At 44.2% G+C, this 26,157-nt stretch overlaps 1 protein-coding gene across 2 annotated transcripts in view; it reads right to left on the minus strand.

Annotated features, from left to right (window-relative positions):
• Positions 1-22,807: 22,807 nt before the first annotated feature.
• Positions 22,808-26,157, minus strand: part of AEBP2 (AE binding protein 2) — a 38,224-nt gene continuing 34,874 nt past the window's right edge. For both annotated transcript variants that reach the window (XM_081879982.1, XM_081879981.1), the window contains one exon: positions 22,808-24,882. In XM_081879982.1, coding sequence (XP_081736108.1) covers positions 24,852-24,882 — 31 coding nt within the window. In that variant the 3' untranslated portion in view covers positions 22,808-24,851. The remainder of the gene's footprint in view (positions 24,883-26,157) is intronic.

The raw sequence follows: 26,157 nt of genomic DNA on the forward strand, positions 1-26,157 counted from the left end.
CAGAGCAGAACAGAGATCGAATAAAAAGTCAGCAGCGACAACAAAATAATCCCAGAACTGCATGCACCAAACACCTTAAAAGGCACAGGCAAATTGGAAGATTTTCACTCAGCACCAGAAAGAAAACAAAGACAGCACCAGGGGAGGGAAAGGCAATGGGAATTCCAGAAACAGGGTGCCACAGCAAAAAAGGCCCTGCCTTCTGTTATCACCAACCTTATTTCAGACGGTGGAGAGATCCAGAGCAGGACATCAGAGGGTGATCTTAACACTCTGACAGGATCATGTGGGGAAAGCAGTGTTAGAAACTGAGATATGAAAGCTAGGAGCTAAATAGCACCTTAAACCTATGGGTGCCATGACAGAATATCTAAACACACTTAAAAAAAGAAGAATACAAAGCTGAAAATGAATAAACTGCAGCTAAAATCTTATATTTATTTTTCACATGGTCTAGCCCTCATCTGAAAATTGCAAAAACAAAGCCATACTTCCCCGGCCTGCCCCCCTCCCCCAATATTTTTATGAGGGCCCCTTCTCAAGTCCTCAGAGAGTGGCTGGAAGTGGGGAGGAAGAAAAAAGGTCCTCCTCCTTTTCATTCCAGCAGTGGCAGTTTTAATCTGAAATCTTAGGCACAGTAGAAGAAGAGTTTGGATTTGATATCCTGCTTTATCACTACCGGAAGGAGTCTCAAAGCGGCTAACAATCTCCTTTACCTTCCTCCCCCACAACAAACTTTCTGTGAGGTGAATGGGGCTGAGAGACTTCAGAGAAGTGTGACTAACCCAAGGTAACCCAGCAGCTGCATGTGGAGGAGAGGGGATTTCACCAGATTACGAGTCTACCACTCTTAACCACTACACCACACTGGCTCTCTACTGCACTGATTGCTCAGGAACTGCTCACATTAATGAAATTCCCTGTCGCAAAATGCGCCTAGAACAATGGGAGTTTTGAACGCTGGGGGAAAGTAGATACTGCAAGTGGGCACATGATAATGTCCAGCTTATTTTTTGCAATCCCTGACACCTCCTGAAACTGCCCTGTCTTTCTTTAAGTTAGTTTCCTCCATATTTTCCTTGGCATATCCCTCTTTCTGTGTAATTTCAGAACAATTGGAAGGAGCAGCATTTATTTATTCATTTTTACCCATCTCTGATTTATTTATTTCACAACAAACAAAGACTCTCTGGACAGTATCCATGTGACAACAAACATGCTACTCTGAGAAATGCAAACTGTATGCATCTAAAAAGCAGAAGTTTGCCTTTCTCTGGTCAGTTTTTTGTGTGATTAAAAAATAAATAGTTGAGTTCCCCCAATTCTGCTGTCAGCTGTCTGAGAACAAATTGTTAGGTTCCGGTCATGTGTGAGTGTGGAGCACACTAAAGTAAGAAAGGAATTTCTTTCCAAAACAATAACCATCAAACCAGTTTGTCTAGAATTCTAATCTGAGGTTGCCACTGTGAATACTGAAACAAGGTGGTCTTTATTCTGGAATAGTTAATCCAGAACACTTTTGTCTCTGGCTCCACTCATTGGTAGCTCTGCCCTCTGCTGGTATACGGATTATCCCTTAAAAAGTAGCCCTTGACAGAGAAAAAGGAAACCATCATGGAAGTAAGGCTTCGTAGATCTGAATTAAAAACTTTGTCCAGAATTTACCACAGATGGTGGAGCAGTGGGAAAAGGGATTTCAATCACTGCCTTCCTTTCACTGTTGTTTGTTTTACTGAAAAATAGGGCTATTTTGAATGAATGAAAGAAGAGGGAGCGGGGATAATGAAAGGGAGCCAGTAATTAACCCGCTTCCTTACAGGGAACAGAAACTGACGATCTAAGCGGCAATTAAGGCACCATTCATCCACCTGCCATTTTAAACAGGAAGCTGTAAAAGACACAGCAGGTGCAAGAAGGAAGCTACTAATTAAGGTTGCAGGAGACCTTTGCCGAAAAGAACTTGTTTGTGAAAGAACATTATAGGATGATCTTGGCTGTAAGGACTGGGTGCTGTTGGATAATCTAGCACTGTTTTAAGCACAGTGTGAACCACTGTTTTAATTCCTCTTTTTGCTGATTGTGGAAGAGCAATGCCTTAGGAGCATTATGCAAGGCCCCTAGCATGGAAGCAAGCTTAGCCTGAAACAAGCATGCCATTTCGTATCTCAAAGGGCCACCTTGTTATTAAGCAGTCTGAGGACAACTAAAATATTATAAGCCCTCCTTTATGTTTTATTAAACCACCTCTTTTCACCTCCAAAACAATGTAATCTCCATCTACTAAAACCACTTTATCTCCCGCTCTAAGTCCCTTTACTGTAGGTTCGTCTGTCATTCATCGCGAAAGCACCCGAGTACAGTAGCTGTAGCAGAAATCGAGGGGATTGAGAAGTTTGCTGCCAACTATAGAAAAGCATAAGGTTACTGAATAGCTAAGCCTATGCATAGGAAGCACATTCATTCGTGCAAAAATGAACATGGAAGATTACTCGCTTTCAGTCATCAATAGGCATTTGCCCTCAGTTGTTACCTTAACGAGGACACTGGAAATTTATCAACAGAGTGGTATAGAGCAGCCAGGTACACAGGGTGAAGCTGAAAAGATAAATTCCAAAATCATACTCTGACTCTCAAAATAGCTTGTGCCATCCATGTTATATAAAAGTAAATTCATTACTCTTAGCCTTCCCCTGTATATAAGCAGACGATTGCTCCTTCTTCCATACTATCACCCATATACCTGTACATCCCCTTGAAAACGTTAACCAAGTATAGAATACCCATAACAAATTAATACACTGAATGGCAGTGGGTCTTCCCCAGTCCCAACTGGGCTTTCTTTGTGGTGGCACCTTGGTTGTGAAATCCATTCTCCAGAGAGGCTTGTCTTCGTTTTCAGGATGCAGAAATATTTTCATTTTTAATTTTAATTTCAGGGGCTCTTAAGGGTTTGTATTCCCCCCACCTCCCACAGAAGTGTCTTTTCATGTTTCAGTTTTTCTTTAAGTGAACCTGTGTTTGTTTGCTGTAATTCAGTCCTTAACAACCTGGTTTCCCACAGATGTTTTGGACTACAACTCCCATCAACCCCAGCCAGTTTCATGAAGGTTGCTTGAAGTTGCATGACTCTTTGTGGAATCAGTGGGGGTTTAAAGAGTGGGGTGCAAACTTCTTGAATGTAATGGATGGAGAAATAAATAAGCGCGGGCAATATGAACTGCTCTCCTGACAGAGCTGAGGAAGGATCCTGATTCTTCTATAACCAGGAGTTGCTCTTCTAAAGAATGGTGAAGACCCTGTAGATGCCTAAATCTCCCTCTCTGCTCCAGCATACACTTTCAACCCTACCACGTTCGTGGTTTCCATGGCAACTTTCCATCTGTTTTTGACTGTTTTCACAGGCTTTTTAAATTAAAGCTTAACTATGTCAGTGTTCCCAGATTAGCTTTGTCTTTGAATAAACCATATGCCTCTTCGACAAAGCCCGCTATGCCAATAACATGGAGAGGAAATGTTTAAAGTTGGTTTTTCACACATCTCCTCTGATTAAAAACAAAGCGTCTGGGCGAGGGAAAAGATGGGAATGTTTGTACAAAGATCCATTTGTCATCATCCAATAAAGCTCTCATGCCCTGCACATAATTGATCATTGTATCGGCTAAACACGACAAGGGAAGGAGAGAATCGCGGAGCAAGCAGACCTCCAGTTGTCCGAAACTTTGCATTTCCTGAAAATCAAAGTTGATAGGAGAGTCCTAGAGGTCTCTTGGAATAGTGATGGACTTACTCTGCTTTGGAACTGTAGTTCTGCAAGGGGGATTGGGGCCTCTCAGCACCCTTAACAAACTACAGTTCCCAGGGTTCTTTTGGGGGAGGAGGGGGAATCAAGGCTGCTTAAAGTGGTGTGATATTGCTTTAAATGTCTAGTGCAGATGGGGGCAGATTCTATTGGTATGAAGTTCACTTCAGCATGTATTTTCCCCCATGTTATTGATTTGCATATATTTGCATGCCTTTTTGCAACGAACTGATAATAACTCCCCCCCTCCCCCCAAAAAAGAAACCCTTCAGAATCCAGAAACCCCTGGAATCTACTTTATTCATCAGTTCACCTTTCAGATCCCAATTCAGAACTCCTGGTACCAGCCAAGAATGCACAAAGAAGAGATACTATCAAAATGTTGTGGATGGTTAATGATGAATCACAAAATGAAAATAACAGATGTTATAATTAGTGTCTTTGGCCTGATGCTCACAGAGAGAAAAAACAACCATAGTTGATGGTTCTGCCCACTTCCTTTATGATATACTGGGGATATTCTTGGATTGAAATTCCTTGGAAATATTGTATTATTCCATGCCTTGGCCTCACGAGCCTTGGCCTAATAATACATTAGTTTATACCTCAAGGATTCTTTCCATCTCGACATTAGTCAAGATGATCTCTTAGCTTTGTGTGGTGACGAAGGTAAAAGTAATCAAAACCTACAATGAATAAATAAGCCATTAATAAAGGATGGCATAAACTTACAAAAGAGCAGGTATGTTAACGGCAAGAGAGAAATCATGTCACCAAGTGAGCTTCATTGCTGAACAGGAATTTGAACTCTGGTTCTCCTTAGTTCAGGACCAATACCCTATCCACAATACTACCCTTACTTAACACACATTAATGATTCTATATTATTAATAATAATTATTTATTTATTTATTTATTTATTTATTTCCCACTCTCCCCAGCCAGAACCGGACTCAGGGCAGCTAACATCAAAATATACAATACATTAAGACATAAAATTCAACAATTGACTGAAATACAGCTTAAAATCGGATTAAAATCAAAATAAATTACCCGTTAACCATTTCTGCTATATGGTGTAATCACATTGCATGTGCATTTTACTTGCACAAATTCAGTTACGGTGGTGGCCCTCCCAGCTATGGTTGCAAAAGAGGAAGGGGAGAGACGAAGGCATTAAGTAGAGTGAGGCAGCGACCCCAGGTAGCTGGGTAGGCATGGAGCGGTGGCAGAATTTTTGAGGATGCAGGAAATCCTGGGTGCCAGGTTACACGTTTGGAGAAAGCACTCTTTAGTGAGAGAACCCCAGTAGAGATTTAGCATGGCAAAACGTGCAGCAAAGAGAAGAGCGTTGAAATATAGGCTGTAAAATGTACCCTTGTCAGTGAACCCCAGCATATCCCACCTCCCTAGCACACAGATAGACTGCATGTTTAGTAAGTTATGAAATCGTTTACTTACAAAACTCTTCAAAGGTCAAATTCATGTGCTTTTCCATGCAGCAGTGAGGGGGAAAATTGCGCAGGCAGTAAAATGTTGCTTGGTTACAACATGGTAAAGGTTCCTAAACTATTGATATAGGAAAATGTTGGTTTCAGACTCAGTTGTTCTCTTAAACAAAAGAGGCTGGTTAAAGCCATATGGCTGGAAGGAGCAGCTCAGAGCTCCTCATGTACCAAATTAACATGTAGACTGAGCAGAACAAAAGGCTCGGTTGCCCATTTCCCCCTAGGGAGAGGGGAAATGATACAGGCTAAGCAAAAACAGAATCCCTTATCATGTAGGGAAAGGCGACAAACCAGCACATGGTGCACAGTACAAATATTTGATGGAACTCATAGAAATTGAGGTGTGAGTGCGTCAGGCCCAGCCCACTCATTAGCCTCAATGAAGCAGGCACTGGGGGAGGAAGAGGAGTGCAGGGGGGGGAGCACACCGCCCCCAGCAGTGCGATCCCGGTAGAGTGCCATCGTGGCTACCCCCCGCCCGTGCTGGGCGCCACGCCGCCTGGACATGCGTCATGCCCCTGCAGGCAACGTGCAGGACGCACACCCCACCCCTAGGGTGCGCCCCAGCCCTGCCCCCGCCTGCTCTCTGCCCCCCCCCCAGTGCCAGAGCATGAAGCTCCGCCCCTGACCTCAGGCAGCAGGCTGGGGACAGCTGGAAGGGACTGCAGATTTGGGGCCCCTGAGGAGCACACTGTGCACCGCCTTCCTGCGCTTGACACCTGTTCCTGCTGCCTGGGAAGAGGAGGGCCTCTGCTGCCGCCACCTGCTCCTCTCTGTCCTCCTTTTTTCTCTTCCACCACCATCAGCGCACCAAGGCTTCCTTGGGCCGCCTCTGGACACCCCAGACAGTAGAGGAAGAGAAGGAGGAGGTGGTGGCAGCAGGCATATTCAAGCTGGAAGATGTCTTGGGCCAGCCTGTGTGTGTGTGTGTGTGTGTGTGTGTGTGTGTGTGATATCTCACACGTTCCTGGTATCCTGTTTGTCTGAACAGGGCTCTCAAGCGTACAGCAATCAAGTACAGTGGCACTTCAGGTTGCAGGCGCTTCAGGTTACAGACTCCACTAACCCAGAAATAACCTTTGGGTTAAGACCTTTGCTTCAAGATGAGAACAGAAATCGTGCAGAAGGCGGCACAGCAGCAGTGGGAGGCCCCATTAGAAGAAAAGAAGAAGAGTTTGGATTTGACATCCCGCTTTATCACTACCCTAAGGAGTCTCAAAGCGGCTTACATGCTCCTTTCCCTTCCTCCCCCACAACAAACACTCTGTGAGGTGAGTGAGGCTGAGAGACTTCAAAGAAGTGTGACTAGCCCAAGATCACCCAGCAGCTGCATGTGGAGGACCACACTGGCTCATTAGCTAAAGTGGTACTTCAGGTTAAGAACAGTTTCAGGTTAAGAACAGACCTCCAGAACAAATTAAGTACTTAACCCGAGGTAAAACTGTATACAGAAAGCCAGTAGCACAGATGCTCGTGTGGTTCAGATTCTCCGAGTAAAATGCTTCAGGCTCCCAAGTGCAGGATCTCTCCAAATTTGGTCAGACAGAGACTGCTAGTCAGGTCAGTAGTTAAGACATGAGGCTCAAGTTGCCACCAATCAGCTCAAAGATGCGTTTCAGTTTCTCATTTTCCTCCTAGACATTATTTATAATAATCAGGCCAAAGACAACAACTGCTATATTTTTCCAAGAGGTCTGCCCAAGGCCAGTATCTAAAACGCTGTGTGGAAGGCAAATCTCTAAAAACCTAAGGAAGGAAGTTGAAAAAGGCCAAAGGAGAGCGAGAGAGAAAGATGGAACAAGACATTTAAGATACAGGGTAAACCTGCACAATTTTGAAGTGCGAGATGAGGAACCGGTGGCCCTTCAGATACTGCTGGACTACAACTCCCATCATCACTGACTATTGGCCATGCTGGCTGGAGCTGATGGGAGTTGGATTCCTCCATATCTGGAGAGCACCGTGTTGTCAATACCAGAATCTATCCCAGCCTGACAGGATAGACTGTCAGAAACTTCTTCCCACAGTGCATAGTTAATTCTGCCACTGGTGAGAGACTTGTGACCCTCCAAGGATTGTTGAACTACATCTCCCATCATCCCTGACATTGCTGATTCAGGGGGATGGGATTTGGAGTCCAGCAGCATCTGGGGGTGGGAATCACAGATTCTTCATCCCCGTTTGAAACCCATTAAGCTGGACATACCCCACTCCAGCCATAGAAAGCAGCCTTCTACCAGGCCATATAACCCAGTATTGTCTGCTCTGACTGGTTATTCAGGGTCTCAGCCAGAGCCTTTCCCATTTCCAAGATCCATTTAAACTGGGCGTCACATGGCAGGACAGGTGAAGGCTGGCAGGTGGTGTCTGGCTGTGTGCAGAGTGAGGCAATGCCCCCCTCTGTCCTAATGAACCAGCCTTCACTTGCTCTGCTGTGTCTGCATTTGCAACTTGTCTTTTGCAGTCGCGCCCCCATCCCAAGGATACAAAAGATTTCAGGTTCTTTGTTTGGATTCTTTTAATTGGGAGCTTTGCTGTTCTGAAAAGCTGCTCCAGAAATAACTTGGCAGCCAAGGCAGCAGGTTGAATAAGCCCCTCGGAGGCACTTAAGAACGGCTGCTGATGCAAGAGGCCTCTTAATTGATCCGAATCCATCCAACGTTAGAAATGCACAGGGCAGCTGCGGCCTTGCAGTTTGTGATAGGAAGAGAAGGAGCAAAGCGAAATTACCGTTTCAGAGGGGAGGGCTCAACCTTGGCTTCTGTAATTGCCCTGACCTGGGGTGAAGGACAGGAGGTGGAAATGACAAAAAAAACCTTCCAAAAAGGTTCTAGATTCAGGTAGGTAGCCGTGTTGGTCTGACACAGTCGAAATATATATATATATATAAAATAAAAAAATTGTCCAGTAGCACCTCGGAGACCAGAAGTCACTCAGTCGTCAACAGGTTTACCATACCCATTGAGTTAATCACCCATCTCCTACTACCCTCCTGAGAAAACCCCCACCTCACCCTCCCACTATATATAAGGGTCTGGTGACTTCGGTTTCAGTGTATCGGAAGTGTGCGTGCTTATACCCAGAACAAACTTAGTTGGTCTCTAAGGTGCTACTGGACAATTTTTTTATTTTTTTTTATATTCCTCCAAAAAGGTGTTGCAAAGGTGGGGGTGGCTAAAGCACATGCCTCAGTATTAACCTTTAGATTGACTGAATAAGATTAAAAACAGCCAAAACACCAACTTCCAAGCAGGCATAACAAAGTTACGCTGCATGATGGGCTGATCTGTAAAACGCACACTTCCCTTAACTGTGTAAATGTTCACAATCTTGGTTCGTAGTAGATAAATGAATGAAATAGGTGTGAGGAATCTGGTGCTTTCCAGATGTTGCTGGATTCATAATGTTTTGGGTTGGATGGGGGTCAGACTGAACGTTGATCTGAATTCCTTCCAGTTCTTGGGGTCCTGTACCCATGGGGGTTTACTGAACTAGTCAGACAAGTTTCTTTGAAAGACAGCGACTTTAGCCGGCCACTTAAGTGTGCTCTTTTGAGCATCTCAAAGGAATGAGCTAGGTTGCAAGAGCTACAGTGAGAGATCTGGAGGGTGGCAACACGAGAACAGGGACTTTTCTGCAGTGGCTCCCCTGCATTTGTGGAATGCTCTCCCCAGGGAGGCTTGCCTGGCACCTTCATTACACATCTTTAGGCACCAGGAAAGAACATTCCTCTTCTTCCAGGCCTTTGGCCGATTAAACTATCTATGACCTTTTAAACTGTGAGGGGGGTATTGTTTTGTTTTTAATTATGTAGTGCATTTTCATGTTTTTATACTGTAAACTGCCCTGTGATCCTCAGATGAAGGATGATATATGAATGGAACAACACAACCATCTCCACTTTGCCTTCAATAAGTTCAGGTGCAAGATAATAAATTCTGTACTGCTCCGTCTGGTGGGATTTTAGCAGGGGGCACTGAGGGAACCCCCCAAATCCTGAATCCATCATTGCCAGGAATAAACCTTTCAGACTTAAAAAGGAAAGAAAGAATTTATATAGAATGGCATTTTCCTTTCACTTTTTCGAAAGCACATACATTATGGGGATCCCTTCAAGATGTTTGCAGTGAGTGTCGGCAGCCAGAAGGGAAAGGAACCTACGATGAGATGCATCCTTTTGAAATCCAAGTAGTTGCAGGCCACTGAATCTGGAACGCGGCAAGGAAAATGTCAAACTGAAACTGAACGACCGTGATGATTATAAGTAGAGTAATAGGCCTGAAGGCAAGTGAAGTAATCATATTAGTCAGTGTTTGTAAGAAACAATATATTTCCTCCAAGGCTAGTGGGAGGGGATGAGAATGTCAAGAGCGCTGAGCAATTTTATGCCACTTTTGATATTCGATCGGACACTGATCTTCCAAAGCTCATGGGTGGAAAAGGCCCAGATCTGCCGTCATTGACATATTTCTGGCCCAATCTTCCTCCAATGACTTTCAGGGTGGTGCACATATAGTATTTGTCAGCATTTTGGCCTCCGGACACTAGTTGCAAAGAGAGGGTGGAAACCACCATCGTGCCCGGTTTCTGCCCACCATAAACAGAGTTCCAATGTCATACTGAAGATCAGGAGGCAGGCAAGGAGCCGCCTTCCAGATGTTGCTCCTTCCATCAGCTCCAGCCAACACAACCAATCATCAGGGATGATGGGATCTGTATTCCAGCAATGTCTGGAGGGTCACAGGTTCCCAGCCCCTGATTTGTCAGTAGAGGGGATTGGTCTGAACGTCTTTGGGTCCCTTCCCAGCCTGTTCTATATCTGTAGGGTGGGATTCTGTAGCAAACAGTGGTGGTGGTTGGTGTCCATTGGGACTCGAAGGGAAGAACGCAACCTGAGCCAATGGCAGGTTGATTAGTTTTGCCCCCTTCTTAGGCAACACGGCATTAGCTGTAGGCCGCTTGCTTCTTTGTGCTAAATCCCTTGCGTGAACTGCTTCTGCTTTAACACTAACACTGAGGTGGTAAACAAACACAAAGGCCACCATCCTATGTTTAGTTTATGCACACTTAAATCCCATCAAAATTGATGGGGCTTAATGCATGTGTCTGATTGCTGAAGTCAGGCCCTATTGATTTCAGCAGCACTTGCTTCCATTGAATGCCTGCAGGTCAACTCATTCATGGAGTTTTGCACAAGTCCTGTTACTCTCTGAAGAGCAAGGGAGCGCTCCGTGTATGCCGTGGAGAACTGGCAAACACACTGCAGCATTGCCCTGCGCAGAAGACAAAAGGAAGCTCCTGCACACATGGAGCATTTTGACAGTAACTGTGTGTTACTTTTATTGTTGTTAGCTGCTCTGAGCCTGGCTTCGGCTGGGGAGGGCGGGATATAAATAAAAAATTATTATTATTATTATTATTATTATTATTATTATTATTATTACCAGAAGACTACTGAAAGCTACAGAGAGTTTATATGATGTGTCTGTCACAGATCCTCAGCTAATGACATGGTAGCTAAAATTATGGTGAGTGCATGCGGCTGAAGAAGGAGCAAAAAGGGTTTTCTCCTGTGTGTGTTTCTTGTGGCCGATTAGCTGTTCTCCCTGTGCAAAGGTCAGAGGGGGCAGGGTTTCTGTTGAGGTAGGTGATTAGCTGTGGGAGGAGCTTATCAGAGCTTGTAGGGCAGCGGCGCGCGCAATTTGATCTATCTTTAGATTTAGGGGAGCTAGTCTCAAACGTTTGTTGGGGGGAGACCTAGGGTTTTTTGGGGGGGGAATTACCTGTCCTGTCTGCATGCTTCTTATGATGGAGGACCACTGTAGCCAGCCCCGACGACACGTTCTCAAGATGGAGAGTGAGGGAACAGCTGCAGTCGCCTGCGGTTCCTGCACAATGTTTGCCATCTTGCCAAAGGTTGCAGGCAGCTTTACCTGCAGCAATTGCATGTTGATTGCCCTCTTAAAAGACAAAGTCCAGCAACTGGAGGAACGTGTGGCTACGCTCCAAAGAATTAGAGAGCTGGAGGTCTTCTTGGAAGCAACAGAGCACACCGTCTCCACCAAGGAGGAGACAGGGGACTCCCCTGAGAAGGAGGCTAGTTCACCAACACAGGAGCCAGATATATGGAGAAACGTGACTCAAAGAAGTAGGAGGCCCAGGGTTCGCTCTGATTGTTTAGAAATACACAATCGCTTTGAGGTCCTCTCCCCTAGAATGGAAGACGAAGAGCAGACTCCATTTGAGGATCTCTCCCTCGTTACAGTCGATCAGGTATATGAAGACGAGCAGCAAAGTCAGTCCTCAGGGAATGTGCAGGCGACCTTGGAACGGACAGATCACGGAAGAACCCCGACCAAACCTAAGAGGAGGCATGTAGTGGTGATAGGGGATTCCCTACTGAGGGGAACAGAAGCAGTGATCTGTGGGTCTGACAAGATGTCTCGGGAAGTGTGCTGTCTCCCCGGGGCTAAGATCCAAGATGTAACTGAACGACTACAAGGAATCATAAAACCCACTGACAAATACCCCTTCCTCTTGGTTCATGTGGGAACCAATGACACTGCAAGCAATAGCCTCCAGAAGATCAAAAGAGACTATGAGGCTCTGGGCAGGAAATTGAAGCAATTAAATGCACAAGTTGTCATCTCATCTGTCCTCCCAGTTGAACGATGTGGCCCAGGGAGAGAGAGAAAAATAGTGGAAGTGAACAGCTGGCTTCGTAAATGGTGTAAACAGGAACGGTTTGGATTCTTAGATCACGGACTGCAGTTTCTTGAAGATGGACTTCTGGCAAGCGATGGGCTGCACCTCACAACGGTTGGGAGGAATGTTTTTGCCAAAAATCTCAGAAACCTCATCAGGAGGGCTTTAAACTGACTAATGTGGGGGAGGAAGACAGTGCTCCTGAAGGTAGGAGTCTATCAATTGATGAACATGATCATCCAAATGTCATAGACCAAATGGAGCAAACAGCACGCAGACCTAGTGGTGGGAGGAAAAAATCCTTAAATAAGAGACATGGGGGAATGATTAATGGACTTCAATGTCTGTACACTAATGCGCAAAGCATGGGAAATAAACAAGATGAGCTTGAGCTCTTGGTACAGCAAACTAAATATGACATAATAGGCATCACTGAAACCTGGTGGGATAAGTCCCACAACTGGAATGTAATAATGGAGGGATACAATCTATTTCAGAGAAACAGACCAGACAAGAAAGGAGGAGGAGTGGCGTTATATGTCAGGGATGTGTATACCTGTGAAGAGATCCAAGATTTAGAACCTCAAAGCCAAAGTGAGAGCATTTGGGTCAAAATTAAGGGAGAGATGAATAACAGGGACCTCATTGTGGGAGTTTACTATAGATCCCCAAGCCAAACGGGGGACATAGATGATGCCTTCCTGGAACAGATGGCCAAGCATGCAAAAGGAAGGGAGATAGTAGTAATGGGGGACTTCAATTACCCAGATATTTGCTGGATGTCAAACTCAGCCAAGAGCATAAGGTCAAACAGATTCCTCACTGGCCTTGCAGACAACTTTGTTGTCCAGAAAGTGGGAGAAGCAACAAGAGGAACAGCCATTTTAGATCTGGTCCTAACCAATGTTGATGACCTGGTTAGTGGGGTAGAAGTGGAAGGATCATTAGGCGCGAGTGATCATGCTCTTCTGAAGTTTACTATACAGCGGAAAGGAGCAGCCAAGCATACTAGGACTCAATTTCTTGACTTTAAGAAAGCCGACTTCATAAAACTTAGGAAGTGCTGGGTGAGATCCCATGGACAGTAATACTAAAAGGAAAGGGAGTTCATGATGGCTGGGAGTTTGTTAAGAGGGAGATAGTAAAAGCACAACTTCAGGCAATACCAATGAGATGGAAACATGGAAGGTGCCTAAAGAAGCCAGGGTGGCTATCTAAAGAACTTTTAACTGAGTTAAGATTAAAAAAGGATGTGTACAAAAAATGGAAAAGGGGGGAAACCACCAAAGAGGAATTCAAACAAATAGCCAGCACGTGTAGACACAAAGTCAGAAAAGCTAAAGCACAGAATGAACTCAGGCTTGCTAGAGAGGTTAAAAGCAACAAAAAAGGCTTTTATGGGTATGTTCGTAGCAAAAGGAAGAACAAAGAAACAGTGGGGTCACTCAGAGGAGAAGATGGTGAAATGCAAACAGGGGACACAGAAAGGGCTGAACTCCTCAATGCCTTCTTTGCCTCAGTCTTCTCCGATAAAGAAAACAATGCCCGACCTGAAGAATTTGGAGCAAATGATTCAGCAGAGGAAACACAGCCCAGAATAACTAAGGAGATAGTACAAGAATACTTGGCTAGTTTAGATGTATTCAAGTCTCCAGGGCCAGATGAACTGCATTCAAGAGTATTAAAAGAACTGGCAGGTGTGATCTCAGAACCACTGGCAGTCATCTTTGAGAATTCCTGGAGAACAGGCGAAGTCCCGGCAGACTGGAGGAGGGCAAATGTTGTCCCTATTTTCAAAAAGGGGAAAAGAGAGGACCCAAATAATTACCGCCCAGTCAGTCTGACATCAATACCAGGGAAGATTCTGGAGCAGATCATTAAGCAAACAGTTTGTGAGCACCTAGAAAGGAATGCTGTGATCACCAATAGTCAGCATGGATTTCTGAAAAATAAGTCGTGTCAGACTAACCTGATCTCGTTTTTTGACAGAATTACAAGCCTGGTAGATGAAGGGAACGCAGTGGATGTAGCCTACCTTGATTTCAGCAAGGCATTTGATAAGGTGCCCCATGATATTCTTGTAAAGAAGCTGGTAAAATGCGGTCTTGACTATGCTACCACTCAGTGGATTTGTAACTGGCTGACTGACCGAACCCAAAGGGTGCTCATCAATGGTTCCTCTTCATCCTGGAGAAGAGTGACTAGTGGGGTGCCACAGGGTTCTGTCTTGGGCCCAGTCTTATTCAACATCTTTATCAACGACTTGGATGATGGACTCAAGGGCATCCTGATCAAATTTGCAGATGACACCAAACTGGGAGGGGTGGCTAACACCCCAGAGGACAGGATCACACTTCAAAACGACCTTGACAGATTAGAGAACTGGGCCAAAACAAACAAGATGAATTTTAATAGGGTTAAGTAAAGTATTGCACTTGGGCAAAAAGAAATGAGAGGCACAAATACAAGATGGGTGACACCTGGCTTGAGAGCAGTACATGTGAAAAGGATCTAGGAGTCTTGGTTGACCACAAACTTGACATGAGCCAACAGTGTGACGCGGCAGCTAAAAAAGCCAATGCAATTCTGGGCTGCATCAATAGGAGTATTGCATCTAGATCAAGGGAAGTAATAGTGCCACTGTATTCTGCTCTGGTCAGACCTCACCTGGAGTACTGTGTCCAGTTCTGGGCACCACAGTTCAAGAAAGACACTGACAAACTGGAACGTGTCCAGAGGAGGGCAACCAAAATGGTCAAAGGCCTGGAAACGATGCCTTATGAAGAACGGCTAAGGGAGCTGGGCATGTTTAGCCTGGAGAAGAGGAGGTTAAGGGGTGATATGATAACCATGTTCAAATATATAAAAGGATGTCACATAGAGGAGGGAGAAAGGTTGTTTTCTGCTGCTCCAGAGAAGCGGACACGGAGCAATGGTTCCAAACTACAAGAAAAAAGATTCCACCTAAACATTAGGAAGAACTTCCTGACAGTAAGAGCTGTTCGACAGTGGAATTTGCTGCCAAGGAGTGTGGTGGAGTCTCCTTCTTTGGAGGTGTTTAAGCAGAGGCTTGACAACCATATGTCAGGAGTGCTCTGATGGTGTTTCCTGCTTGGCAGGGGGTTGGACTCGATGGCCCTTGTGGTCTCTTCCAACTCTATGATTCTATGATTCTATGATATTCAGTTGACCTGAAGAGCTAGGATTAATCTGCTTAGCTTGGTTTCATTCAGTTGACCTTCGTCCTATTGGGCCAGTTAATTTATTGCTACAAATGCCAAGAGTGGTTGATTTCTCTCCGTTTAACTTTCACGTGTGTTTGCTCTCTTCTGCTAATGGCTAAAAATGTGTGCTCCTCTGTTTACATTCGAGTCTGGATTTTAAATAATGTAATCCTTACTCCAGTTTTAATTTTTAAAAGCTTCTATTACAAGCTACCTAACGTGTCTGGAGAAGAAGTGTTTTTCTTGAAAAGACCTTCCGTGGCTCTGAAGACAGCCAATTGCTAGCACATTTCGGTTCAAAACGAAACAGAGACACCATTGTCATGCTGCTGTTTCCTTGTTTCCAAAGGAAAAGAAGTGGAGCTCCGTTTGGGTCAAAAGCATTTGCAGCTTAACATCCTCCCTTAACTGCCATCTATTACCTGAAAGGGGTCTGCCAGCGATCGCTGCTCCAAAGTGCCTTGGCTTGCTCTAGGGACAGAGAGCACAAAAACTCATATAAATAACTCTGTTGAGCCAGCATAGACCTCCCACATCATTCTTGCCGGCACCAATTGCCCCCAGGGTGGGTGGTCCTCACCTCACACACACTCGCTGCTTGTACGGCGATTCCAAAAAGGACAGACTTGGATCCTTTCAAAGAAAAAAAACGAGGGGAAGAGATGCCTGATGGAATCGGGAAGGAGACAATATGCCAAAGGCAAACAGGTCTTGCCCTCCAGTAGAGATGAGGGAGAAATTCTACTCCGTTTGTGTGGAAAGGCAACCCCACACGTTCCAAATTAATATGCACAGCAACATGCAGCCATCCTTCCGATTCGTACTTCCACCAGTTTCGTAAGGCAGCTGCCCCGCTCAACTAACATGTGCAGAAATGCAATATACTAAGGCAAAGCGTGCGTGGAACTGCATGTTTGTGAAGATAACAATGGACGTGGGGAAATATTCATGTAGGGCAAAATTGCATACAATAATTTCTGCTAAATAAATGATCTGCACCTATCATTTGGCAAATTCTTCTCTGAGCACTTCTAATTCAGCACTGCCTTCCTGCAATACTACTGATTAAAATTATATTTTCTAGCTCAATCAGTCTTCTCCGACCTGTAGAGGATAAAGCTATCAATGGCTACCAACCCTAATGGCTATGCTCTACATCATGGGTAGGCAAACTAAGGCCTGGGGGCCAGATCCGGCCCAATCGCCTTCTAAATCCGGCCTGCGGACGGTCCGGGAATCAGCATGTTAGTACATGAGTAGAATGTGTCCTTTTATTTAAAATGCATCTCTGGGTTATTTGTGGGGCATAGGAATTCATTCACACACACCCCAAAAAAGATATATAGTCTGGCCCCCCACAAGGTCTGAGGGACAGTGGACCGGCCCCCTGCAGAAAAAGTTTGCTGACCCCTGCTCTATACCCACCATTGCACAGCAACATGCAGCTGGAAAGTTGGGTGGGGGGGCGGGTAGTGCTGTTGTGTTCAAGTCCTGCTTGCATGCTTCCCACGGGCACCTGGTTGGTCAGTGAGAAGAGGATGATGGACTAGACGTTTTGGAATACAACTCCCATCAGCTGCAGCTGCTTAAAAAAAGGAGAGTCCACAACCTCCTTGGGAGTCCATTCCACTGTCAAACAGCTCTGACTCTCAGAAAGCTCTTCCTGATGTTTAGTCGGAATCTCCTTTCTTGTAACTTAAAGTCGTTGGTTCGAGTCCTACCACACTACACCAGTGTGGTGTAGTGGCTAAGAGTGGTAGTCTCGTAATCTGGTGAACCGGGTTCGCGTCTCCGCTCCTCCACATGCAGCTGCTGGGTGACCTTGGGCCAGTCACACTTCTCTGAAGTCTCTCAGCCTCACTCACCTCACAGAGTGTTTGTTGTGGGGAGGAAGGGAAAGGAGAATGTTAGCCGCTTTGAGACTCCTTAAAGGGAGTGAAAGGCGGGATATCAAATCCAAACTCTTCTTCTTCTTCTACCCTCCGGAGCAGGAGAAAACAAGCTTGCTCCCTCTTCCATGTGAGATATTTGAAGATGGCTATCATATCTCCTCTCAGTCTCCTCTTTTCCAGGCTAAACATACCCAGCTCCTTCAACCATTCCTCATAAGGCTTGCTTTCCAGACCCTGAATCATCTTGGTCACCCTCCTCTGCACACATTCCAGCTTCTCAACATCCTTCTTAAATTGTGGTGCCCATAAATGTACACAGTATTCCAGGTGTGATCTGACCAAGGCAGAATAGAGTGGGACTATTCACTTTCTTTCATTCCACCTGCACCTGTAGTACTTGTATAGTAGCCTTAACCCTAATGATTACAGCCTGTTCCTCTTCTAAAGTTCAGTTCCTGCAGTCCTGTCTTTTTTTGGCGGGGGGCGATTCTGTCAAGGAATGGAGGCTGCCCAGGCAGCTGTCAGATTAAGTGGTATTAAGTCAGTGAAGGACAGTGGCAAGGTTACGAAGCACATCAATTGTGGTTCTTCCTTCCCTCAGGTGCAAGAGCTCTCCGAGAAAGGTCATTCCCTAGAAGGAACTATTTCTCAGAAAAAGACTGAGCACAGATTTCCCAGGAAAGCATTCTCTAGGAATGGATCACAGGTACACACAGCCCAGCCAAAGGCACAGTGGGACATTGCTCCGAGTCTTTTAAAGGCTGACACAGACCGAACAAAAAAGCCCATGTAAAGGGAGTTCAGTCTCCACCAGCACCTCAGCCTCCGGATATTAATAAGAGATGGTCTGTGTGGCAGGAGCGAAGCTTTTGCAGTAGATATGTTACTGGTCATATTTCCTTGCTTATTTTCAGAAACTCCCTAGAGCTGCAAACAGTGAATGTTCTTGGTATGAGCTTTCGTGTGCATGCACACTTCTTCAGATACACAGAATCTTCAGGGTGTAGCTGAAGAAGGTACACTTCACAGGGTGTATCTGAAGAAGTGTGCATGCACACGAAAGCTCATACCAAGAACTGACTTAGTTGGTCTTTAAGGTGCTACTGGAAGGAATTTGTTTTGTTTTGACTATGGCAGACCAACACGGCTACCTATCTGTAAGTGAATGTTCTGTTTATTTGTGCTGTTTATTTACCATATAAAAGCCAAAGTTTCTACAGAGAGAGAGAGTATGTATTTTAAAAGCATACAATAGATAAGATCAATCAAAAATAATTGTAAGAACAGGAAAACCTTCTTAAAATGCCTGCTGAAATAGAGAGGACTTTGCCTTTGTCTTGCACCTGAAGTTCAACTGGAAGGGAGGCTTGTCTAACAAGGATTCTCTGCTGTAGATATGCTGAGCACCTCTCTCTTGTACTTGCTCACACATATTCCAAAACCAGAAGTCCACTGGACTGAACACGATTACTATTGCTACTACTATTGTTATTGTTGCTGTTTCAGTATTATTTTGATATTTTGAGCGGGGAGGAAAATGTTTCATCACTGCTGGTTCATTTGGGGGTTGTGTTTTGCAGAAACTGCTTCCTATTTTCTATTTTTGAATTGCTATTGTTTTGTTTTTAATTTCTGCCAACCCCTAACGTAAGCTGCCCTTGAGAGAGATCTGCTCAGAAAGGTAGCCTGAAAAGATGTTGTTGTTGTTGTTGTTGTTTAGTCGTGTCCGACTCTTCGTGACCCCATGGACCAGAGCACGTCAGGCACTCCTGTCTTCCACTGCCTCCCGCAGTTTGGTCAAACTCATGCTGGTAGCTGCAAGAACACTGTCCAACCATCTCATCCTCTGTCACCCCCTTCTCCTTGTGCCCTCCATCTTTCCCAACATCAGGGTCTTTTAGCATTATTTATTAAATTTATTCATTTCTGCCTCCAAAGGAAAAGTCGCTGAAGTGACTTAAAACACTAATGTACCACACAAAAACCCCACAGTGAAACCACTGAAATGTCACCAATTTAACAAGTTGAATTCTACTTCAGCACTGGTGAAGGGATGACGTCCTTCTCTGATGCTGGTGGCCACTAATGGTTAGGTGGTTCCCACCTCTGGAATACAGGCCAGCTGCCTGTTGTGGATGGGGCTGCACTCCCTCTAAAGCAGCGGTTCTCAACCTGTGGATCCCCAGATGTTATTGGACTACATCTCCCATCATCCCTGAGCTCTGGCCTTGCTAGCTAGGGGTGATGGGAGTTGTAGTTCAACAACATCTGGGGACCCACAGGTTGAGAAAGGCTGCTCTAAAGGAACTCGTGCATAGCTTGGGAGACTCCTAGATACATCTTTGTCATTGGGGACACAAGTGATCTCTGTGGCTGGTATGTTTGATACGCGATCTATAACTGGGATAACTTGCCACCATAAGCCACTTCACCACTTTACTCCATGCACTGGTAAACTCGAGATATGGGGCTGCCCTGGAGCCTGGTCCAGAAACTCCAGCTATTGCAAAATGCAGCAGCTAGACTGCATGTGGTGCCTCTGTTAAAAAATCTACACTGGCTTCCCAGATGCTGCCAAGTTCAAGACTCTTGTGTTGATAGACCACTTGGGGTCCAGGATACCTTAAGTCCCACCCGAGCCTTTCTATCCTAGCTTCATCACAGAGATCACCCAGAGATGCACTCCGCTGCAAGTTGGGCACTGAGTGTTGCTGGTCCCAACACGCTTCCAGTAGAGATTTGACAGGCTTCCTCACTTTCGACTTCCAGGCATCTCCTAAAGACCTTCTTATGCCAACAGGCCTAGGCAGCTGTTTTTTAAAAAATGTTATTGACTTGCCAGTCATTTTAATTATTTTGTACTCTTAAAACGGTGTTTCATGTTTTATTGGATACATAGTTTTGTATACCACCTTGATATAAAATATTGGCAGTATACAAATACTTCTTTAAAATAAAAGGGGTCCTCTCATGACTGCTAGATAGGGCTTAACGCTCTAAGCAATGGCTGGGGAAAGGGGGGGGCAAGTCAGGAAGCCCCTGCCCCACAAGGCACCTCTGGCGAATGGAAGGATCCTAGCAAAGGTGAAGTGCACCCTCTTGTGGCACTGCTTATGTGAACATGTTGCTCTGTTGTACATCAGCTTTCCGAGTGACTTGCCCATCATTTGGGAACTTTCCCGCAGAGACAACCTATTATTAATGCATACAAGTCGAGTGACACTTGCTTCCTGCTGATCTACACCTTCCACTTAAGGGATGAAAAAAAGCTATGGTGAATCTGGCCTGCATGTTCGAACTTCCAATTAACCCTCTCCATTCCCATAAAAAAAAAGGTTGAGAGCAATCAGCCATTCTTTTGAGGGTTGGTTATTATTAAAGATTAAATACTCAGCAGAATCATCACACAGAAGACTGATTAAAAAATGTGTACCTGATCATTCATTCGAGAGTAAGATCATTTAGTCTGGCTGTGTACTTGCAGTGCAACCCCGTATTTTATTTTGTCAGTCAACGTGGAGATCTATTCCCCCAATGATCTAGCCCCATTCAAATGTCCCCTAGAATTTTAAGGGTTTAAACTGGAGAGGGAAATAGGGGCACTCATACAAGCCCTCACCATCTGACCATCAAGCTGAGGAACAATACTGAGACAATATAGATAATTCAGAACTCAATGGACCAATCGTCTGAATTGGAATAAGGCAGTTTCGTAGGTTCCTTTACACACTCCTGGAATCTTCCTTCACCCTGAGTGCAAAAGGAAGCAGCTTTCTACAGGGCTGGGTCAATTGTATAGTCCCCAATCTCTCCACACACACACACACACCCCCACACGCAGGGGTCTGTGCTGTTATTGTTCCTACCCAGCCTACCCTATTGCAAGCCTACCCAGACACAGAAACCTTATTTTATCACGTAGAGCAGTGTTCCCCAAACTTGGGTGTGCAGCTGTTTTTGGACTACGACTCCCATCATCCCTAGCTAGCAGGACCAGTGGTCAGGGATGATGGGAATTGTAGTCCAGAAACAGCTGGACACTCAAGTTTGGAAAACCCTGATGTAATGCCTAGTTTTATTCTATGCCTTTGCCTTAACCTTTGAACAACTGGGCTCTCTCGTCTTTGCATAAAGTGGAAAGTCAGGAACTCTTTTGATAATATGGCAATAGGCTGTAAAGGTAAAAGTAAAGGGACCCTTGACCATTAGGTCCAGTTGTGGCCGACTCTGGGGTTGCGGCGCTCATCTCGCTTTATTGGCCGAGGGAGCCAGCGTAGCTTCCAGGTCATGTGGCCAGCATGACTAAGCCGCTTCTGGCGAACCAGAGCAGCGCACGGAAACGCCGTTTACCTTCCCGCCGGAGCGGTACCTATTTATCTACTTGCACTTTGAAATGCTTTCGAACTGCTAGGTTGGCAGGAGCAGGGACTGAGCAACGGGAGCTCACCCCGTTGTGGGGATTCAAACCACTGACCTTCAGATCGTCAAGTCCTAGGCTCTGTGGTTTAACCCACAGCCCCACCCGCATCCGTTCTTAACTGTAAACTGGCTCAACTGGCCCACTGAGGAGCTGCCTGGCCTTGAAGCAAGTTTTTTTAGTATATGTGCTGCCAAAGCAAGCACAGAAGCAAGTTTTCCTGACCTGACCTGGCAATAAATACCAAAGGGGCAGCAGAGAGATGTGTGTCCTGTCTGGAGGGGTTACGACATGTAGAGCCAAGGCCCTGAAACAAATAGGAAAAGCAACAGAAAACTACTAAGGACCCTCAAAGCATCCTACATTTTAGGAGAGGAGAATTCTAAAGAAGAGGGGAGAGGCACCCTTTACCCCACCCCTAAGAGAGGTGTCAACCCTTCCCTACAACCTGGCTATGCTAGCTGGGGCTGACTTGAGGTTGGGAATCCAACATCTGGAACACCACAGGTTCCTATCTCCTGCCTTGATGGGAAATTCACTTTTTCCTCTTTTCTGCTGTTTTTACACAAACTCTGCACCTTTCCTTCTGCTACCCAGGAAGTACACATTTCTAAGTGTAGTAGGACTGATCTGCCGAAATAGGTGTTGAGCTGAACAATCCATTAGGAAGCTTAGCCCTGATTATTCTCAATTCCTTGGCTGCACATCTCTATGCATGGTTAAAAGGTAAAGGGACCCCTGACAGTTCAGTCCAGTTGCGGACAACTCTGTGGTTGCGGCGCTCATCTCGCTTTACTGGCCAAGGGAACCGACGTTTGTCCGCAGACAGTTTTTCCGGGTCATGTGGCCAGCATGACTAAACCACTTCTGACAAAACCAGAGCAGCACATGGAAACGCCGTTTACCTTCCCGCTGGAGCAGTACCTATTTATCTACTTGCACTTTGACGTGCTTTTGAACTGCTAGGTTGGCAGGAGCTGGGACCGAGCAACATGATCTCACCCCATCGCGCGGATTCGAACCGCCGACCTTCCGACCACAGAGCCACCCACGTCCCTCTCTATGCATGGATAGCTGCCATCAAAACCTTCCTCTTTTTATTATTATTATTATTATTATTATTATTATTAATAATACACAAACAGTGCTATCCTAGTTCACAGAACACTTAATCAGAAGAAAGCTAGTATTTAATTTGTATCTTTGATGCCAGTTATAAAAAGCCTGTTACAGCAGCTAACATTTAGACGCTTGAGACATACTTATATTTGCGTTGTTTTATTAGAAAAAATACTCAGGCAGGGTCTACAATCATCTGTCAATTAAGAATGGTATACAATGAATGCAAAAAGAAATAAAATTAAAAAATACAAATACAAACTATATCTGAAAACATCTATTTGGCAATTTTATAACTTTTTTTTTAAAAAAAGAATCAAAGTAATTGCAGATGACCATATAAGTTTAAGCGGTAACTGAAGTGCTCAAGCAAAATTTAAAAAATAAGAAATAAAAATAACGAACTGCATTTTTTTTTAAATAGTAACATTGCTACAGATCTTTATGAAATACCATTATTAAATGACTATTCCAGAACCATTCCATGTTAGTGGTGCTTATAATCCACACATTGATAAAGAATTCAAATGTATATAGACTATTCTAGACTCAATGGGACCCAAGCAAGCATCTCATCTTCATTAAGGTAGACCCCAATTTATGGTATTGGAAAAGCTAAGTTCTCCAAGCAGAGAGTCTAGAGTTTTGTTTTTTTGCTATTTAATAATAAAAATATTAGTGTAAAAACAGCTGGTATTTATATTCACTGTAGTAATGCAAAAAAAAAAAAAAAAATCCTCCTAAACATGGAGGGTTAATCATGCAGTTTGACTGCATATAGCCACCATATAATTATTATTTTTTTACATTTGTTCCTTCCAACAAGCAAGGAAAAGAATGATTTCATATCCCTTACCAGCAATGAGCACTGTAAAAATCCGAAGGATTTCTGGAAGGATGTTCAATGTGTTTTTTGTTTTTACAACAGTAGTATATAGGCTCTTAGAAATCCAAGAGACATTTTTTTATTGTTAGGAAAGGTGCTTGCTTTTAAACAAATTCTTCTGGCAGCACTAATGAATTACAATATCCTTCCATATTATTTCTACCATAATATATACATCTCAACTTCCATGCCTCTAGAAAAAACATCTACAATACATTTCATAATATAAAAATATATTACAAATCTGCAAAATTATTTTACAAGCAATGTCCCATTATCTATTTATTTTTCTCTCTCTCTCTCTTTTGTCTCCATATAAGACGAACATGGTAACACATATTTTTCTATTCCTGTAGGTTAAAAGAAGTCCATAATTTCTTGCTTAGTAAAGCCAGGAAGCAATTTAATTTTCTTTTCATAGCCAACTTTGGTGCATAAACGATTGTATTTTTAAATGCTTTTTTTAAAAAATACAATATTTTTACAACTAGAAAAATTTAGGCCAAAAGGAGGGGGAAGGAGAAGGGAGATTTCTTTAGTAGCAAAGAGGAGTTTTAAAGGCCAAGTAGTAAACAAAACAACATTGCTACCTTCTTCTGTAGAGGTTATTAAAGTTAAGTCTTACTAACATACAGTAATAGTCCTTATGGAGAGGATCAGATATACAGCAACACTTAACACCGACCTGTTCCTCTTGAACGTATATTCCACCAGAAATGAAAATATGCCACCACCATTTTGCTTAAACATGATACCACCACTTGTTATGCGACGACAAGTTCACGAAAGTAACAATGGATTACTCCGCACCATACTCTTGAGAGAAGAGTTCCCTCTCTAGTGTGTATTTATTTCATTTACCAAATGACAAGATCCCAAGAAGCTTGCTTACAAAAAAACCCAACAACAACCACCACAGGGAGGGTTGTACAGGGCAATGTATTAATTGCCAGTTCATCCGATACAGGCTATGCCAGGGGGGTGGGGTGGGGTGGGAGAGGTTGCTAAAATAAAAGCAGCAAGCATGCAAAGCCTTTGAGAACACCCACTATACTGCCGGTATATTTTGCTTTCCTCATCTCCCATCGTACAGATATAAAGGATCTGTTCCATGTATATAATATATTCCATAGGTGCACCGAATTCATTCACAGAATGGTTTGCCAAGCGTAAACAGTTGGTGGCAGCTGGGCGCAGGGGAATAGCGTAAGGTGGAGGGGCTTGACTAATGTGCATTTTCAATTCTAATTCCACCGTCAGTGAATAAGATGATAGATGAGGTGCCCGCGCTGAGCTCGTTTTTACCTCTTCAACCTCTTCTGTGGCATTGTTCTAGGGAGGAAAAAGGAAACATTGCATTGGTGGCTTCCCCCCAAAAACGTCAAGGAAACTTAACATGCGCTGGTTAACGGGCTCACAAATGACACTCTTTAATGGCTGTGTCTGCGCGCCACGTTAAATCACGGTTCAGCCTGATGTGTGCAAGCTGGAATCATCCATGAAAGGCCCATAGCCTTTTCTCCTGGTCCTATGCAACCAGGAAAAAGGCTTCAGAAATCTTCATTTTGCTTCCCCTTCAACTCAGTTTGCCCTTACGTATGAATTGGGGCTTGTGGTTTTATCACTAATTATTGTGGGTCGTTTTGCAGCCAACCACAGTTCGTGATAAACTACATTCCCAAGTTTGGACAAGCAGCCAAGTTTAAGGGAAACCCAGAACAGCAAAAAGCCTCCACAGTCCTTTCTCCAGCTATGCAGAAATGTTGCAGTCTGGTACTAGACAGCTCTTCAGACATGGATGTGTCTTGTGAAAATGTTCTAGTGTGGTTCAGAAATTATGAGCAGTGGCCCCTTAGAAAATGTGCACACTACCCAAATAAAGATCAGGAGTCACAACCTCAATTTTGCAACAGGATTCTGTTTTTCCTTTTTCACGTGGCAACAATTCATGGCCAGCACAGAATCTCCAGTACATTTCTTCGGTCATGTGTGTTCCCGTTTTATTTTTGATGCTCACCATTTTATTTATTTTATTTTTTACCAAAAGCAAACTTTACCTTGGTTGCAGGAGCCAAAATGTCACAACATGTAAATTATATCTAGTTAAGAAAACACTGTAAACATTTCAAAAATATATTAGTAAATGTATTTTATGAAGACTGAAAAAGCTGGCAACAACAACAAAAAGTTTCATTATCCAAGAGTGAGTACATTAACTTGGAAATCTTAATGGCAAGAATCCAGAGAGTCTAGTGCAGGAATAGGCAAAATCAGCCCTCCAGATGTTTTGAGACTACAATTCCCATCATCCCTGACCACTGGTCCTGTTAGCTAGGAATCATTGGAGTTGTAGTCCAAAACATCTGGAGAGCAGAGTTTGCCTATGCCTGGTCTAGTGCACACAGTGTTTCAGTGCTACATTGGGTTTGGGTGAGTTTTCCAATTCAATGGCAGCCCTACACCACATGGGGTGCTGATGCAGAGGGGCCCTCCAAGCTGCTGGGAAGCTCTTCTGGAGTTTTAAGAAACTGATACCGGGAGGGTGGGGGCTTGGATCCTAACCATTTATTGTAATGCCATTTATTTCAAAGCAAGTGTGGTTTGGAT

Source organism: Podarcis erhardii (genome assembly GCF_964252035.2).
Source record: "Podarcis erhardii genome assembly, chromosome: 10".
Taxonomy (NCBI): Eukaryota; Metazoa; Chordata; class Lepidosauria; order Squamata; family Lacertidae; genus Podarcis; species Podarcis erhardii.